Genomic DNA, 18,046 nt, shown 5'->3' on the forward strand with positions numbered 1-18,046 from the left:
CAAATATTAGGAACCAATTTTTCCTCTTCAGTTCTTTCTGTCTGACTTTGTAAGGTCTCTGCATTGCACTGGAAGTGACAGAACATTAATTCTGAAGGAGACTGAAAAGGTACCTTTACTAATAATTCTTAGTGAAGATAAAGTGAAAAGCCAACAGGTAAGGTGAAACGGAATGCTGGAAACTGTTCAAGTCAAGGCCGACCTTAGCGACATGGTGGGTTCAGTCCCAGACCCTGCAGTAAAGCAAGTATTGCAATACCTTGAGCCCCACAGTTTTCTGATTTCCTAGTGCAGTTAACAGTTTACACTGCAGCCCACTGAGTGTGCAGCTCGGTGGTTCCCTGGAGATGGAGGAAATGGCAGGGATTTCTTCATGGGTACGAGGTGCTGAGGGGGGCGAGTGTGCCTGCCCAACACTGAACACACCACCTGCACTGGCCTACACACCTTATAATGGCCGTGCAGCACATGAATTTTCCTACAATAAAAACATAGACAACGTCTACCAAACGTGGAAGAAAAAAAGTCAAGAATTTAGCAGAACACCTACCTGGTGAGGATGCAGACCCCGCCGCTCGGGCCTGTGGACACGCGAGGCCGCAGCACTCAGGAACTGTTCCTGCGGCAGCTTGGGAAGCTGCGCCACGGGAGTCGCACTCTTGATAATTCACCCCGAACAATAGACGTGACAGTCACCACTTTCTCCAGGCAATGCCGCGTGTTTAGAGCATCTGCATCTCCCAAATCTGCAAACATCCCAAAGGCCCTCGGTGCCATTTGGGGTTGGAGCAAGTTTTGCTGCCATTTCAGTCACTTGTAAAGGAAAGGGAGGCTTAACCTTAGCCCCGTAGCCAGAGGGTCCCTCATAATCTGGTAGGAGACGGAAGACGCCCCCCCTCCCCCAATAACATGCAGTTCCCAGCGCTCACAGAAACACCCTCCCCCGCCCCCCGTGACCATCACGTCAGGATCAGGAGAGGGGACACGCCCGGCACACGACGGGCTCACTGTGGGCCTTGGCACCACTTATGGGCCGAGGGCATCCGTCAGCCGACAGCGTGAAGCTGCATCTCACAGCACTTCTCCAAAAGAACTATGTTCAAACCCCAGCATGGCTGCATTTTCTTCGGTGCTTCTCCCGCTCCTCCCATTAAAAACCAACTATAAAAACGGCCAGAGGACCCTGACTGGTTTGGCTCAGTGGCTAGAGCGTCAGCCTGCGGACTGAAGGGTCCCAGGTTTGATTCCGGTCAAGGGCATGTACCATGGTTGCGGGCACAGCCCCAGTAAGGAGTGTGCAGGAGGCAGCGGATCCATGTTTCTCTCTCATCGATAATTCTAGCTCTCTATCCCTCTCCCTTCCTCTCTGTAAAAAATCAATAAAATATATTTAAAAAAATAAAAATGGATAAAGGACACTGCCTAATCTCGCAGGGATTTTGCTTGTCTGGTACAATGGGAAAATCTCCATGGGGCTGGCTCTGTCCTTCCCTAAAGGAGGCAAGGCCTGGCCCCAGGACCTGCTCTCACTGGGCGGTTCCAGGTGGCCACACCGTCTACCCTGCCTTCCTCTCCAGTTCCCAGGCTCTCCATGCACCAAGAATTCCAAAGCTTCCTTTGTGGACAGCACCCCAATTTAATGTATACTTGGCTACACCAGAGGGACTGTACTTGGGGAAAAGATAAACTAGAATTACACAGGCGTGAAGGACGCCTCCGATCCCTACCTAGAGTTGAGGTTAAAGTGTTAGCTAAGTGAGCGTGAAATTGACGGGGCAGCCTGACACCACTCGGTGAGCAGCGTCCAGGCCTGGAGACCACGGGCCGAGCCTCCCTGACAACACCTCGAACACCGCCGCTCAAGAGCGTCCTTCACCTCTGCTCCCCAAAGGAACTGAGCTGCCAAGCCATCGCCGCCTGGGACAGGGCGCCCTGGAGCCCCGTCTCCGCCACAGCAGCCCAAAGGGCAGGACATGTGGGGCAGCCCTGGAGCCCACAACTCAACCAGATTCTCAAAACCAGGGGCTTGGTTTTATAACATACAATTCTTTTCCCTTGCGAGGTACAGAGTACAACAAAATTAGTCACTTTTATTTAAAAGAAACATTAAAAATAAGTGTGCAAAATTAAATTTCATGATTAAATACACATGAAAGGAACATGCATACTTGACACTGAAACCCACATACAAAGTTAGCTGATTACACGACAGTGAAAGAACTGGCAAACGGAGGACTTGCTGCTGCAGATCCTGTTTGCTACCTGAAATCAAACCTGCAGCGAAGTTTCTTCAGAGGGGATTTGAGAACATCACAAGCAGTCCTCACCGGCACGGACACGGAGCCCACAGCCTGTGTGTTACCCAGCGGTACACTTATGTGCCCTTCACCCTCAATGTTAGTGTGCAGCTCTTCTTACAAGTGCTGGGGAGAGAAAAGGTAGGGAGGCAGGAAGTGGAAGTGGCAGGGGAGGGCTCCCCGCTCCGCTCTGCTGAGATGTCAATGTTTCCCTTCAGAGCCTCTAAGTGATGCTTTCTTCTATGACTCACTTTAAAGTCTATGCATTGCTGCTCCCTGCACACAACAGGGAGTTTTCGCCAGGAGACCCAGGTGATGCACAAGCGCCTCCTCACCGGGAGGTCCCGTGTTTGCCTCGACTCCAACAGAAAGACAGGCCGCCAGCACGTGCGCACAGCCTGACCACAGGTGACAGTGGGCACAGGGACCACGGCGGGACTCACAGCTGTTGCTCTTCATGTTCAGATGGGAGAAAATTCCTTCCTCCTTTTCTAAGGCAAGCTGCTGGTATGATTATTCTATTCAAATCTGGTTGTAAGAACTAACATTTATACATCTGTCCATTTCCCCATTACAGACTCAGTGAAAACGACGGAACCTGTGGACAAAACAGATTTCTATGTGTCCATCCTTTTCTCAACCCAGCCCCGAAGTCCGTTTGGAGCCCCGACTGCAGGTGGGAGGAAGCGGTGACCCGGTGAAGCTAGTGTCACCGCTGAACTACAGGAGCAAGCCAGCAGGCGGGCTCGGATGCTCGGAGCCACGAGTGTCCACGATGCTCGGGCGCTCATCCTTCCTTTAATACTGGAAATGCGAAGCCTTGCTTAGGAAACAGACAACCACATGTGGCTTCGAGACCAAGGTCCCCGGCGGTCCCTCCAGCCCGTCACCCACAAGGCCCAAAGGTGCCGGCACCAGCCCCAGAAGTTTGAGGGGCACACTCAGCACTTTGGGGGCACTCAGCCGTGGGTGTTGATTGCACTCTGGGTGGAGTCACAGCTTGTCGTCGGTCATTTCTAGAAACTGGGCGTAGACATCCCGGATGCACTCCCCCTTGGGGTTGAAGAGGAATTTGTAGTAGCTGCCGTCTGCACAGATTGCTGCAACAGAAGGAGACCATCTTACTCACGGTTCTTCCCGCAAAGTGAAAGCAAGCAGCCTTGCTCAGCTGAACTGCCAAGGGCCACGCGGAGCACCAAGCAGTTGACTGTACGTGGCTTTGTGGACGGCAGGGCCCCCCGTCCTTACTGAGCACACAGGTGGCCCGAGTCCCAGCTGCTCTGGGAGTGCTGGCCATAGGAAAAAACCCTCTCCGGTCATCAGTTAAAGAAACAGCGGCTCTGCCCCCAGGATTTCCTGGGGAACCTCGGAGGGCAGGGAGCTGGTAACATCTCACGTGGCTGTGCAGACCGAGGGGGACACGGGGCCCCGCAGGGCTGGGCCAGCGCAGCCAACACTGGGGCAGGGGGCCTTGTCATTCTCGTCAGGCAGGGCCACTTACCAATGACAGCGTTTGGCTCTGTTCCAAAGGCACAAATGCATGGAGAGCCTGAGGGAACCTGAAACTTCGAAAAACTCCACTTGGAACTGAAGTATTTTGGAAGGAAACTGGCTGATGCCAAACTATGAGGACAAGGAAGGAAAGAGAAGAAGTTACATTCACTTACCTTAAAGCTACAGCTCTGTTTAACATAGTCTTAGCCTTAATAATTTGAATTCTATTTTTGCTTTTAATTTTTTGTTTTTCACACGAAAAAACTAAGTCCTTACAAATGGCTTGATAATAACCCCAGAAGCCATCAGCACCAGAAGGGACACAGGCTCCCGACTGTCACGAAATTTCTAAACACAGCGAACACGGACAGCCTCGGGCATGCAGGACCGAGTGCCTGCGTCCTCAGCGGGCACTTTCTAAGGAGGGGACAACAGGAAGTAATGACGCCCGTTTCGGTATCAAATCGTCTGCACTGGTTTTCCAAGAATCAAAGGAACGCCCACGAAGAAGCCCCGCTGGGGCCTGGGGCCTCACTGACTGCCCCTGAAGCAAGAGCGAGCCCCTTCGTCTGGAACCGACCTGGACTGCTTATTCCTCTTCGGGTCCTCGGCCGCGAAGATGTGCACCGTGCCGTGGTCACTGGACACGCAGATGAGGGATGCGTCCTGATTGAAGTTGATGCTGCAGAGAAATTGGACGACGCTCGGGTCTCACGTGGGCGCCGAGGAGCCCAGCCCCAGCCACAAGCCCGCAGAGCCGCCACCTGGGCCGCCCACACTCAGGACAGCAACGTAAGGACCACCCTCCCTGAACGAGCCCGCAGCACTCGCGACCATAGAACCCGGGGTCAAAGCACAGCACCCCAGTGTCACAGCAGGCCTCTCCCTGGGCACAGACACGCTGGATGCTGGGGACAGGGAGGGCTTCCTGCAGACCAACTGCAGCTCCAGGGCCTGAGGCTGCCCCACACGCCACTGGGTGAGAAAACCTCCACCTCTCCCACCACCCTGCTCCCTGCAGTGCAGGCTACCCCTTTGGAGGTGGACGGGCTGGGGAGGCACCGGCTCCGCGGGAGGGGCCGAGAGCAGACAGACAGGAGAGCATGCTGCCACCGCAGGCCCCGCAGGCACACGCACTACGTTTATATATGAATTACATTCTTAACTCCCAGACCCAAATGCTGCTCAGCACCTACAAGAGCCACAGATGCAAAGAATGGAATCCTGCCCACCCAGGGGTCCAGCACCTCAGTCCGGCCGACACCAGGGGCGTGGTAGCAGCTACGATGGAGAAAGCAGCTCAGACTCCCAGAGGCGGCTAAGTAATTACAGAGGAGCCAACAGGTCTCTAACATTTGCCATAAAATACCCCAGAAAAATAAGCTGGGGGGAAAGTGAAGAGGTAGAATAAAACGGGACAATACTGATAAATGCTCAAGTAGGGTGATGCTTAATGGTAATTATAATACTCTTTCTACTTTTGTATATATTCCCATAATAAACGTTAAAATTACTACTAATAAAATGAGCCGACACGTGCCCCCCACCAACACAGCATAGCCGCCTCCTGCCTGCTGCCCAGGGGTCTCGCCTGTCGCTCCACATCATACAGGGCCCATTTCAATGCACCACCCAAGCAATGCCTTGTCTCGGCGGAAACGCGGTCACCTTACCAGTAAATATTGGCTGCTTGAGATCCTCTTCGTAGCTCCTGGATTAAATGCCCTGATGAAGTATCAAATATTCTTATAAGGGTCCCCTTTGAAAAACAGTGAAGTGTTTCATTATCAAAGATTCACAACGTTTTAGTTTTTTCACCGAGATCTATTCACAAAACCACTAGCCCTACAACCGTCCTCCCAAACTCACCCACATCATCTAAAACCCCACGTTTCCCTCCACTGTTCCCAAGAATGGGCTGGTGGCTCTTTGATGCGACAGCTCTGGGCAAGGGCCAAGGGGTGAGGGAGACTTGGGACCCTTGACTGGCCCTGGGCATCTGCTCCCTGCAGTCACCCAAGAGCACACGGAGGCCAGGCTGACCTGTCCCTTGAGTGCCTTCAACTCATGTCTAAAGAAATGGCGCCTTCACTGCAACCCCACAGCCAGTTAGGAAAAGCAAGGCTGCAATTCTGCCCACAGACAAGGCTGCCCAGGTCCAGTGACTTCTGGACCGGCCATGTCAACGACCGCTTCTTTTCTGCGGAGCCCATCTGGGGTCGTGGGGTGGGTGGGTACCAGCAGGACCACGCCCTCCAGGGCAGGGGCACGCCCGTACTTTTTCAGAGGCAGTTGCAATTCTTGTTCCCTGCAGGCTGAGAGCAATGCAGCTCAGAACGCCCTCGTGGGCAGGGATGTCCACGGGCGGCTTCTCGGTGCTGGCCAGGTCCACGAGCTGCACGTGGCCCGTGTGCGTCCCGGGGAAGGCCAGGAGGGAGTTGTTGCTATTCGGGCACAGGACACAGAGGCCTAAACAGAGACCGAGAAAAACCGTCAAGGATTCAAAACCATCTTCAAAGCCTCCGCTTTCCCACATGCAAAGCCTTGTCCAACCTGCTCTCCGCTCTCCAGTTCCCAAGGGAAAAAGTGAGAATTATTTGTGGGTTTCCATTTATATCAGAATCAAATAGGGTACCAGGGGGCCAAGTGAAGCTACCTCCCATGAGACCTTCTCATAACTGGAAACACTTGCTGAACTTATTGAATAAACTTTATCAAATGTCTGTCTTCCATGGTGTCAGGCACTGAGAATGCAAAATTGTAAAACGTGAAAACTGCTCCATTAACAACAGCAAAAGAAAACAAAATACTTAAGAATAAATTCAACAACAGAATTTAAGACCCTGTTACACGTTGCAAAGGCAAACCAAAGTTCTAATAGATGGAACTACACTATGACCATGGATTGGAATCTACATTCACAGTTAAAATCTCCCCAAGCTTTTCTGAAGACAGAGACAAGCTGATACTAAAAGTTATAAGGAAAGATCCTGGAATAGCAAAAAAGATTTATGTAAAGTAAGGACAAGTTTGGAGGACTTATACCACCTAGTTGCCTGAACTATTTTAAAGCTCCAAAAATCAAGGCAGTATGATGCCGACATGACGACAGAAACACAGCTCACTGGAACAGACTAAGGAATCCAGAATATTCTTACACTTAATCTGATTTTTTAAAAGTATGTTTTTATTGATTTCAGAGAGAAGAAGGGAGAGGGAAAGATAGAGACATCAAGAATGAGAGAGAATCATTGATGGGCTGCCTCCTGCACACCCCACACTAGGGATAGAGCCCATAACCCGGGCCTGTGCCCTGACCTGGAGTAGAACCGTGACCTCCTGGTTCCTAGGTCGTCACTCAACCTCTGAGCCACACCAGCCAGGCACACTTAATTTGATTTTTAATCAGACTATATCAAGAATTCTTTCCAGTCAATATTAAAATGAACAATTTTAAAACGGGCAAAAGATCTGAAGATACTTCACACTAAAGATACACAACTGGCGATAAAGCGTGGAGACGCTCCCGTCCCAAGTCCTCAAGGAGATACCACCACACCTAGAACACCGTCTAAAGTTAAAAGACTGACAATACCAAGTGCTGGCAACTGGAACGCTCATACATCACTGATGGAGTGCAAAATTTGCTAGTTTTCTGTAGAATTAGATGTGTATTACAGTATGACCCAGCAATTGCACTCCTCAGTATTTATTCAGGAAAAACGAAAAATGTATCCATACAAAGGTTTATTTTTAAGTTTTTTATTTATTGATTTCCAAGAAAGAGGGAGAGAGGTAGAGAGGGAGGGAGATTAGAGCGATTGATCTGCTGTTCCACCTATTCACGCACTCACTGGTTGATGCTCCTTACGTGCCACAACCTTAGAGCATCAGGATGATGCTCTCACCAACCGAGCTACCCGGCAGGGCTCCACCCAAAGATCTGTATGTCAACATTCACAGCAGCTTCTAACGAACAACAACGTCAGCCACAAGTCATCTTGCCTCCAGAAGAAAAAGGAAAGGAAACGCCTCAGAATTTAATAAAAACACAGATTCCAGGGCCCACACAGAGCTCCCGAATGGAATGGCTGACATCTCCCTGGAGCCCTGTGAGGGCCCGAGTCTGATCAAGGGGCCACTGCCTAGGAGGCTGGCCGCGGAAGGGTCGCCCAGGAGGAAGTAGAGCAGCGGTTCTCCCCACCTGGGGGTCGCGACTCCTTTGGGGGTCGAAGGACCCTTTCACAGGGGTCGCCTAAGACCATCAGAAAACACATCTATAATGACAGATTGTTTTTGTGATGAATCACTATGCTTTAATGATGTTCAATTTGTAACAATGAAAATACATCCTGCACATCAGATATTTACATGACGATTCATAACAGTAGCAACATTACAGTTATGAAGTAGCAACGAAAATAATTTTATGGTTGGGGGTCCCCACAACATGAGGAACTGCATTAAAGGGTCGCGGCATTAGGAAGGTTGAGAACCAATGAAGTAGAGGGAGCAAGTGCCCCAATACATCTCAGGACCCCCTCAAGCAGCAAGGCCCTCAGGCACACCAGCCTGGAGGTCTCGACATCCTCTGCATCTCTTACCTTTAGGGTTATAGCAGGTTTCAAAGACGTGCAATTGGTGGGGATTGTGTGTGAATGTAAACACCTTAATCATAGAGTCCAAAACAACCACAATTCTAGAAAGAAAGAAAAAATAAATCAGAATTCCTCTCCCCAAAACAAAACTCAAATATTATGGGATATCTGCTCTTATCATTTTGAACCTTAGAAACTCTAAACACCATCAAAGGATTATTCTTGCTTGAATCTGGGGTCCTGCAGGTCTTTGGAGCAAGTCACAGAGGAGCAACCCGAGGGTGAGGTCAGCACCGAGGAGCAAACGCCTCTCACCTGGGTAGAGCTGGCTAATGACCTCTCTGAGATTTAAAGGGATGTGATCATCAACTGGTCCACCTGGAGTAAGAACCAAGTAGAATACATGGGGCTGAAAGGACATTTCTGTGCTGTTAGATCGGCCTGGATACTTGAGAAATGCCAGGCAGTGGGGGGTCCTGGATCTGGCTCCACTCTCTGCATTACTGAGGGTCTCTGGGAATAACACGCCTCAGACATTCTTCTTGTTCGGTGTCTTGCATGTGAACCGAATCAAACCAAACCCAAATGAGGGAAGCTTTGTTCTACCTTGCTACCCACAATACTGCCCCAAACACTCTGAAGGCAGCAGCTGAGAAAGAAACCCGCTCTCAACGAGGACAGGCACCGTCTCCATAAGGAGTTTCCAACTATTCCTGTTCCTCCAAAGCGAACACATGTCCTGAGACAGCTTTTGGAAACGCTGGTTCCGAACCTGTGTCTTCCCTCAGCACCTGCTGGATGGAGACAGCTCTCCTGAGGACGGAGAGCCACTGAGGGCAGCACCAGGCCGAGACAGGTGCGTTTCATCTATGCCCCTGACCCTTGACCCCTGACCTCGAAAGGACCATCGGAGGCCAATAAAATTCACCACCTTCCTTGCAGTAACATAAATCATCCTACGTCCTTTGGATCATAAACCAAAGTCATCACATTTTTTTTCCTGTCATACATTCATGAGGTTTCCATTTATTGTGTCATTAATTTTTTTAAATTCTTTATTGTAGTCATATTTCAATACATCATTTTCCTGAACACTTTCTTCCTTCAACATAAAAGTATTTCAGCCACCTTCTGAGAGAGTGACTATTCCACTTTCAGAAATTGGATACCAAACCTACCTATCTCGCCGCAATTTGACTGCCTTGACTTCTGTAGAAAATTCTATTTCAATAACAGTCTTCTTTTTCAGGTCGTCCCAGATCATCACTGAAATAGCAGAAAGAATGGATGAACACAATACTAAGCAGGCCACTCTGAAGGGATCCTACATCAGTCACCTGACCAGGCAGAGCTGGTTCTCTCCCTCCCCCGTCTAAACCCACCCCCTCAGGACTCGTCTGCTCCTTCCCGTCCCCTCTGTCAGCACTCACAGCCCCTCTCACGCAGTCACAGGTGCTTTGCTCTCGGCTCTGACAGCCCTTGCCCAGTGCTCAGGCGAATTTCATCCAGCCCTCCTTCTAGTTACTCAGTGTGAACGTGCAAGAAACCTGGGTCCATCTCACTGTGAAGCCCGATGCAAAGCCCAGGGCCAGGGCTTTCTCTGCTGCACCGTCTTCAAGCTCAGAAATGGCGGCCTGCTCTCGGTGCAGGGCTTCTCCAGGATGCGCTGGGAGCCTGCATCCCCAGGCCTGAGATACCTCACAGACAACCTCTGAGGTCGAGCATGCTGACCAGGAGTGGTGGGGAAATGCAAGGGAAGGCGGCATCCAGCCATTTTTATCTTCTCTACTCAAAAAGCCACCTTTGTTCCAGAAACCTCTCCAATTAACACATCTCGGAGTGGGCTCCCCGTAAAGGGCAGCGATGCACACGAGCACTAGGTGTGACAACTGCCTGTCAGCCTCCCAACACCCACGTGCTCACAACCTCTGGACACTCTTACTCTTGTGATTCAAAAGCAAACTTCCTCTGGCTCTGCAACCAAATACCAAAAAGTCTGTAATTCAAAACAAATGCAAACTGTCAGCCAGACAGAATTCTGCAGATGAACAATGCCAATCAAGGGTGTCAAACATCTGGGGAACTCGCCCTAACCGGTTTGGCTCAGTGGATAGAGTGTCAGCCTGCGGACTCAGTGGTCCCGGGTTCGATTCCGGTCAAGGGCATGTACCTTGGTTGTGGGCACATCCCCAGTGGGGAGTGTGCAGGAGGCAGGTGATCGATGTTTCTCTCTCATCGATGTTTCTAACTCTATCCCTCTCCCTTCCTCTCTGTAAAAAATCAATAAAATGTATTAAGAAAAAATCTGGGGAACTCCATTCTCAGAAATGTCTGGAAATGGTGTGATGAAGCCCCAGAGGCTAGCCCTTCGGACTACACAGAACCACAGGGGGATCGAATGTGGCCACAGACACAAAGATGTTCTCAAAAGTCCAAGAAGCTAGTACACGTGAGACACAATTATTAAATACACGATGACTTTACCTTTGTTGGGAGGGTATTTTGGCTTCTTTCCACCACCAACTAAAGCTAAATAGTTGCAGCGGAATAACATTTCAACATGGCCAACTCCTCCTTCCAGAAATTCTGAAATGATATTAAAAAGAAGTTAGTATGTATATTTTATAATTTTAAAAAAAGGAAAAAGAGGTGAAACTAACAGTTGGCATTTGACTTTAACCAGCAACTTAAAGCATCTAGCTACCATCAGAAATGAGAATGGTGACTGAATAGGAAAATAATTAGCTACGAGCTACAGACATCTCTCAGCATCCTGTCACCCATCAACTATTTTCATGCATAAACGCTGAGCACGTAGCACCCCAAGAAGCCAATATAGCAAAGTACGACATATCTAAATTCGTACTTTATGGTATAGCAAAACCTGTAAGCTGAGAAAGCAAGCTAAACACTTTAATGCAAAAACCGAGTTTTTAAAAATCATTTAAACACTTCTTCCACTAAAGTTTGAAATGCTCAAAAATATTCATAAGCTATATTATGAGGAAAATACATGTCAGATTTTCAATGTCCTCCAGGACAGAAGACAGTCTCTCTCAGGAAGGTGAAGCAAGCCCCAATGAGAAGTGTGGGGGCTCGGGAAGCAGGTCCCACCACGGTGCTGACTGTCAGAGAGCAGGGCTGCCACACCCGTTCTCCCCAACCTTGCTCTCTGGTCTGAAATGACTGAGCTCCTGGTTAGTGAGGGCACAGCAAAGGGCAAGTGAGGAACCAAAACCTCTAGAAATGAGACGTCAACCTAAGAATCAGCTCCTACCTGTCCAGTCACAGCTGCACAGATGTGTGGTGTCTTTCTCTTAGCTTATATTTTAGATTCTTCCATGCCTATTATTATTTTGTTCTCTTTTATTGCTGCTAGTAATCAACTCTTTAACTCCTCTCCATGATTCTGAGTCAATTTAAGTAAAAAGTATCCTGAAATTTGCAAGTCAAGCTGTTTCAAAATATTTTGTAACTATTTATCTGTACAAAGCAGTTGTCTTAATTCACTATCAACCCAAACAAAATGAACAGATGTCAGATGCGTGGGCGACTAACAGGAGTCTCCCAGCAATGCTGCGGCTGCAGGGGGTGGGGGCACACGCTTGCCCAGAGCTTCGTGTGTGCCCAGCACTAATCTGTGCCTTACACGTTCCACCTCATTCCTCTTCACAACAACCGCAGGCAGTTGTCCTCCTTTTACACGTAAAGAAACTGAGACCCAGAGACGGCGAAAGCCTTGCCCAAGGTCACACAGCAACCCGATACGGGTCGGAGCCAAGATTCGGCTCTAAGCAATGTGGGTGGTACAGTCTGGCCCTTCATTACCAGGCTACCCTGTCTTCCTCCAATAAATGAAAGTTACAGACATCAGGGTACAAAATAAATTCCTACATATAAAGCACCACTTACTGGTTTACATGCCAGGCTGTACATAAGATTTCCTTTGACAAAGGGGTTCCACTATTTAAAAAAATAAACCTGAAAATGTGGAGTATTGTTAAAATGAAAGGGGGCTGTTTAATGGAGCACCAGGATGCCGTAACTTCCTCTTACAGATGAGAAATTTCTAGCATCAGAAAATGTAACTTGTACATTGAATAAAAACCACAACTACAACTGCAGGAGGAAAAAGAATCTTTCTCTCTTCCTAGGATTTATCTGAGATCGGTTCATCCATGGGGCAGTGCTTGATTCTCCCATCAGGACCAGGAAACACTAAAAGCTTAAGAAAAATATGTAGGAGAAAAAAAACAAATTGACAGAATTCTATCAGTAAATTTAACATTTTTCCTGTCAAATGGGAAAAGGACTACCATTATTTTATTTTAATAACAGAATTCCTGATTCCAGCTTGTACTCCATGAAAACGTAATTTTATTGCTACAGATATTTCTAAGTTGGTCACTCACTAAGAGTTAAGAGTCCCATCTGCTGTCATTAAACCCATCATGTGAGTTCTCTACAATGTTACCTTCACCGAGGGGTGAAAATGGTCTAGATCAGGGGTCGGCAAATTGCGGCTCGCGAGCCACATGCGGCTCTTTGGCCCCTTGAGTGCGGCTCTTCCACAAAATACCGACTTCTGCGCATGGGCCACGACGTTTCAATCGCACTGTATGTGCGCGCCTGCACGTGGTATTTTGTGGAAGAGCCACACTCAAGGGGCCAAAGAGCCGCATGTGGCTCGCGAGCCGCAGTTTGCCGACCACTGGTCTAGATCAACTACACCTTGTTCCTCCAGACACAGAAGACAGATTCTTCAAAGCTGACAATTCACTGGAGAAATCAGTTGGGCCCATGCCCACGACGTCACCACTGTATCCTGGCCCTGCACCATAGAAGATCAAAGAAAGAAAGAAAGGAAGGAAAGAAAGGAAGGAAGAAAGGAAAGAAAGAAAGAAAGGAAGGAAGGGAGGAAGGAAGGAAGGAAGGAGCTCCATCCAAGTTGATGGAGGACCATGGACCCTATATTTACTTCTCAAAACCAGCTGTGTCCATCTCTCCCTTCCCCCGCCACCTCCTCCATCTACAGGATAAAATTTAGACTGTGAGGGTTGGGAAGGAGAGAAACCATGAAATGTTGGTTACTTCTTACCTTGTTTCTCTTTTTCTTTTAGTGGGTCAGTGTTATAGACTCGGAATCCATTTTCCATCCCACATGCAAAACATCCTAAAGTGAATGACACATTAATCAGATCGCTGCGTCTAGAGAAAGTGGCCACTCCTAAGAATGCCAGCAGATGCACAGACCACACAGACATGGTTTGCACAGGCCACAACCACTTCCCTGTGGGCAGTTATTAAATGACTAGAGGCCCGGTGCACAAAATTCGTGCGGGGGCGGGGGGGTCCCCTCAACCCAGCCTGCACCCTCTCCAATCCAGGATCCCTTGGGGGATGTCCGACTGCCAGTTTAAGCCCGATCCTGGCCTAAACCGGCAGTCGGACATCCCTCTCACAATCCTGGACCGCTGGCTCCTAATCGCTCAACTGCCTGGTCACCCCTCACTGCCTCTGTGTGCCGGCCTGATCACCCCTAACTGTCCCCCCTGCCGGCCAGGTCACCTCCAACTGTCCCCTCCCTGCAGGCCTGGTCGCTCCTAACTGCCCCCCCGCCAGCCTGGTCACCTCTTACTGCGCCCCCCACCCCCCGCTGGCCTGGTCAATCCCAATTGCGCCCCCTGCCAGCCTGGTCACCCCACACAGCCTGCTGTTCAGTTGTCTGGTCATCCCTCACTAAGCCCCCTAACAACCTTGTCACCCCATGCAGCCTGCTTGTTCAGTTATTTGGTCGTCCCTCACTAACCCCCCCCCCCCCCCCCCGCCTGGTCGTAGGCAGCCATCTTGTGAGGGCGTGAGGGTTAATTTGCATATTACTCTTCATTATATAGGAAGTGCACATCCTAGCACCACAGTGTCATTTGTCATCCCGTGCACTGAAAGGTTGCCTATTTGATTCCCCATCAGGGCACATGCCTGCGTTGCGGGCTTGATCCCTGGTAGGGGGCATGCAAAGCAGCCCATTGATGTTCTGCTATCACATCTATGTTTCTCCGTCTTTCTCTCCCTTCCTCTCGCTCTAAAAATCAACTAAAATGTTTTTTAAAATATTTTAAAAATAACCTTTAATGAGGCCTTTATAAAATTATAAACTTCACTGGTTTCTTAATTAGCATCATTTGAGCACAATTACATTGAAACTTAATACAAAAACAACTCCTTTGGCATTAAGGCAGGTACGTATATAAGAATTATTTTCTGCCGAAACCGGTTTGGCTCAGTGGATAGAGCGTCGGCCTGCGGACTGAAAGGTCCCAGGTTCGATTCCGGTCAAGGGCATGTACCTGGGTTGCGGGCACATCCCCAGTGGGGAGTGTGCAGGAGGCAGCTGATCGATGTTTCTCTCTCATCGATGTTTCTAACTCTCTCTCTCCCTTCCTCTCTGTAAAAAAATCAATAAAATATATTAAAAAAAAAAAGAATTATTTTCTTGCATTAATGGTTTCAAGTTACTTGCTGTTGAGCATTTTTCTAAAGTTCTCTCTCCCTTCCCTTCCTATCAGCCAGACATCTCTTTTCACTGAAAGCATATTTCTGAAGGAGTTGTTACATCACTGTCAATGTCTTGAAGCGTTCTTAGTTACTATAAAACCTCGTTACCGACTGTCCTTCCTCTGGTAATCTACGCCCACAATGTTCAGCCACAAATCACTGCCCGAAGTCCAGTATCTGGCCCCAAACACGTTCGAACCTCATTATTACTTTCTTCACAACCCCTGCCCTTAGACCAAACCGAAACCACCTGTGGTCACCCATGTGCCCATTCATTTAGCCCAAGTCATACACACCCGTCCCAACCTTTCCACCTTTGGTCTTACTGCCGCCTCCTCCACAACCTACCGCCAAGGCTGGAAGTAAACTGGCCTCCTCTCAACTTAAAGAAAACCTCTATTCCAGTGATGGCGAACCTATGACACGCGTACTCATTTTTTTGGTTGATTTTTCTTTGTTACATGGCATTTAAATATATAAATATCAAAAATATACATCTTTGTTTTACTGTGGTTGCAAATATCAAAAAATTTCTATATGTGACATAGCACCAGAGTTAAGTTACGGTTTTTCAAAGTGCTGACACGCCGCGCTCAGAAGGTTCGCCATCACTGCTCTAGTCCCTACCTCACAGCCTGCACACCCACCACCTCTCACCACGGTTTTTCTGATATATTTCAGCTCTCCTTTCACACCGGTGCACAGGTCCGTGCACAGCACGAGCAGAGTAAACACAGGCCACGGGGAGCAAGGCAGGCACGGCACTGTCTACTCAACATTATCTTCACAAACGCCGGCTCCTACAGCACCTGCTGATTCTCCCAAAAACAAAACTTGGGAAGCCCACACGTACCAGTTCCTGGCAGCCTGTCCCTGAGCTGCAGCTGTTCCTCCTTTTCTTCCCAATCGTGAAACCTCGTAAACCTGCAGTGGAGACGTAGCTCCACCGTCCCAGGTCCTCCCAGCTCTCCCCGCCGGCACCCTGCAAGCCCTTGGTTTAAATCACCCAGTGACCACAGCTGGGATCAAAATGTGAAAAAAAACCCTATATAATAAAGAGGTGATATGCAAATTAAACCTCATGCCCTCACAAGATGGCTGCCTATGACCAGGCTGGCAGGGGGCGGTCAGTGAGGGACGACCAAACGACTGAACAGCAGGCTGTATGGGGCAACCAGGCCAGCAGGGCGGGCGTGAGGGGCAACCAGGCCAGCAGGGGAGGCAGTAAGAGGTGACCAGGCCGGCAGGGGGGAGCAATTAGGGGTGACTAGCAGGGGTGGGGGAGGGGAGGGGTGCAATTGGTGGCAACCAGGCTGGGGGGGGGGGGGGCGGGGGAGGGCAGTTAGGGGCGACCTGGCCAGCACGCACAGCCAGTGAGGGGCCATCAGGCAGGCAGGTGGGCGATTAGGAGCCAGTGGTCCAGGACTGTGAGAGGGATGTCCGGGGATCGGGCCTAAACCGGCAGCTGGACATCCCCCAAGGGGTCCCGGATTGGAGAGGGTGCAGGCTGGGCTGAGGGGACCCCCCTCCCCCGTGCACGGATTTCGTGCACGGGGCCTCTAGTAAGTAAAATAAAATATGTATGTAATTTCCTGCTAAATTCTTAAGAGTCCTTTGATTTTTAGTAAACAAGAGAAACCACCCTGGGTGGGAGGTATTCCTTCACTGACATTTTCTGATTAAAACCACCACCACCACCACCACCACCACCACCACCACCACACAGCGAGGCCCTCGAGAATGTCAATCAAAAGTGCACGGAGGGCCCGCCGGTGGCTCGGCCGGTTAGACTCCAGAGGTTTCCTTAAACCAGCGGTCGCCGACCTCTCGGACCTCTCGGACCTCACGGACCACGGGGGGCGACGCCCGGGTTAGAGTGTCGTCGGAAACGCCCAGGTCGGGTTCGAGCCCCGCCGGGGCACCTTCAGGAATCAACCAAAGCGTCAGCGCGACCACAGGGAAACCAGTTTCACACGCACGGAACCGCCCCTCCCGGGGACCCCGGCCCCACCGCGGTCTCCAGCCGCCCCACAGCCGCCTTCATCTCAAACTGTCCCCCGGGGAGGACCTGAGATCTTGCTCCAAAGCATATGAAGTGAGTTTGGATCAAATAAACTCATAAAAATGCAAAAGGAAAAAAGGTGTGACTAGGACGCGTTTTTAAGCAACGTTCGGCTTATTTGCTAAAGATCTTTAACGGGGGGGGGGGGCCCGAGTTTCGAGGCGACGCCCAAACCTGCAGCGGGACAACCCGACGACGGTCCCACCGGGCGGGAGCCGGGACGGAGGGGACGTGGCCCGAGGGGTGGACGCGCGGCTCGGGGGGCTCCGGCCTCGGCTCGCGCGGGCCGCCCCGGCGGGGACACGGGACGGGGAGGGCGGCCTGGACGGGCGGCCGGACAGGGGGCAGCCGCCGCCCCGAGAATCGCGAAAGGCCCGGAGGAGCGGGACCCGCCCCGGCCTCGGCCCGCACCCCGGCTCCGAATGGGGACGGCGGCGGGAGGGCGGGGCGCGGGTCCCGGCCCAACCCGGGGAGGCCCGGCGTGTGGGGGCGCCCGGGGGGCAGAGGCCCGGCCGAGAAGGGGCGTCTGGGGGGCAGAGGCCCCGGCGGTGAGGGCGCCGGGGGGCGGGGGCCCGCCGTGCTGGGGGCTGCAGGGAGGGGCCCGGCCGGGGAGGGGCGCGCTCACCGTGGTCCTGGTTGAAGCCGGCGTAGAGCAGCCCGTTGCCGTGGGGGTTACACGGCAGGAGGTTCATGGCGCCGCCGCGGAGGGTCCGCGCTCGTCAGCGCCGCATTCCGCTCGAGGAGGCCGGGCGCAGGGTCCCGTCAGGCCGCCACCGAGGCCGCCGCGGCTGGACGCGAACCGCGGACGTACTGCGTGCGTGCGTGCGTGCATGCGTGCGTGCGTGCGTGCGTGCGTGCGCGCGCCCAGCCAGTGAGCTGAGGAGCGCCGATCACATCCACCCAGGCAGGCGGGGTTGGGAGCGCCGAGAGCGTCACGTGCGCGGGGCGGGGCCACGTCCAGGGGGCGGGGCAGATCTTATGGGCGGGGTCTGGACGGAGAGGAGGCGTGGCCTGGCCTGACAGGTGGAGGACCGCCTGTC

General features: G+C 51.2%; 1 protein-coding gene across 3 annotated transcripts; it reads right to left on the bottom strand.

The window, feature by feature from the left end:
- Positions 1–2,063: 2,063 nt before the first annotated feature.
- On the bottom strand, positions 2,064–17,840 carry WDR45B (WD repeat domain 45B). Of its 3 annotated transcripts, XR_009449410.1 has the most exons (11): positions 17,632–17,837; positions 13,488–13,562; positions 10,874–10,975; positions 9,568–9,655; positions 8,396–8,490; positions 6,070–6,260; positions 5,465–5,550; positions 4,372–4,473; positions 3,799–3,920; positions 2,549–3,397; positions 2,064–2,423 (listed from the first exon to the last, which is right to left on the bottom strand). XR_009449410.1 is itself a non-coding variant. In XM_059671615.1 (10 exons), the coding sequence occupies exons 1-10, from the start codon at positions 17,696–17,698 to the stop codon at positions 3,291–3,293; spliced, it is 1,035 nt and encodes a 344-aa protein (XP_059527598.1). In that variant the 5' UTR covers positions 17,699–17,837; the 3' UTR covers positions 2,064–3,290. The 3 variants fall into 3 exon arrangements, 2 of the variants coding, with proteins under 2 accessions (XP_059527598.1, XP_059527600.1); XM_059671615.1 differs by having other exon boundaries at positions 2,064–3,397; XM_059671617.1 differs by lacking the exon at positions 13,488–13,562 and having other exon boundaries at positions 2,064–3,397; positions 17,632–17,840.
- Positions 17,841–18,046: the final 206 nt, after the last annotated feature.

This window comes from Myotis daubentonii, chromosome 16 (genome assembly GCF_963259705.1).
Source record: "Myotis daubentonii chromosome 16, mMyoDau2.1, whole genome shotgun sequence".
NCBI classification, from domain to species: domain Eukaryota; kingdom Metazoa; phylum Chordata; class Mammalia; order Chiroptera; family Vespertilionidae; genus Myotis; species Myotis daubentonii.

Excerpts from the sequence above, each read along its gene's own strand:
- WDR45B (XM_059671615.1), bottom strand. The coding sequence starts at position 17,698 with ATGAACCTCCTGCCGTGTAACCCCCACGGCAACGGGCTGCTCTACGCC. Across the intron at positions 6,261-8,395 it reads AACCTGCTATAACCCTAAAG|GCCTCTGTGTCCTGTGCCCG; the intron begins GTAAGAGATGCA and ends GTCTCTGTTTAG. Across the intron at positions 5,551-6,069 it reads TTGCAACTGCCTCTGAAAAA|GGGACCCTTATAAGAATATT; the intron begins GTACGGGCGTGC and ends TGTTTTTCAAAG.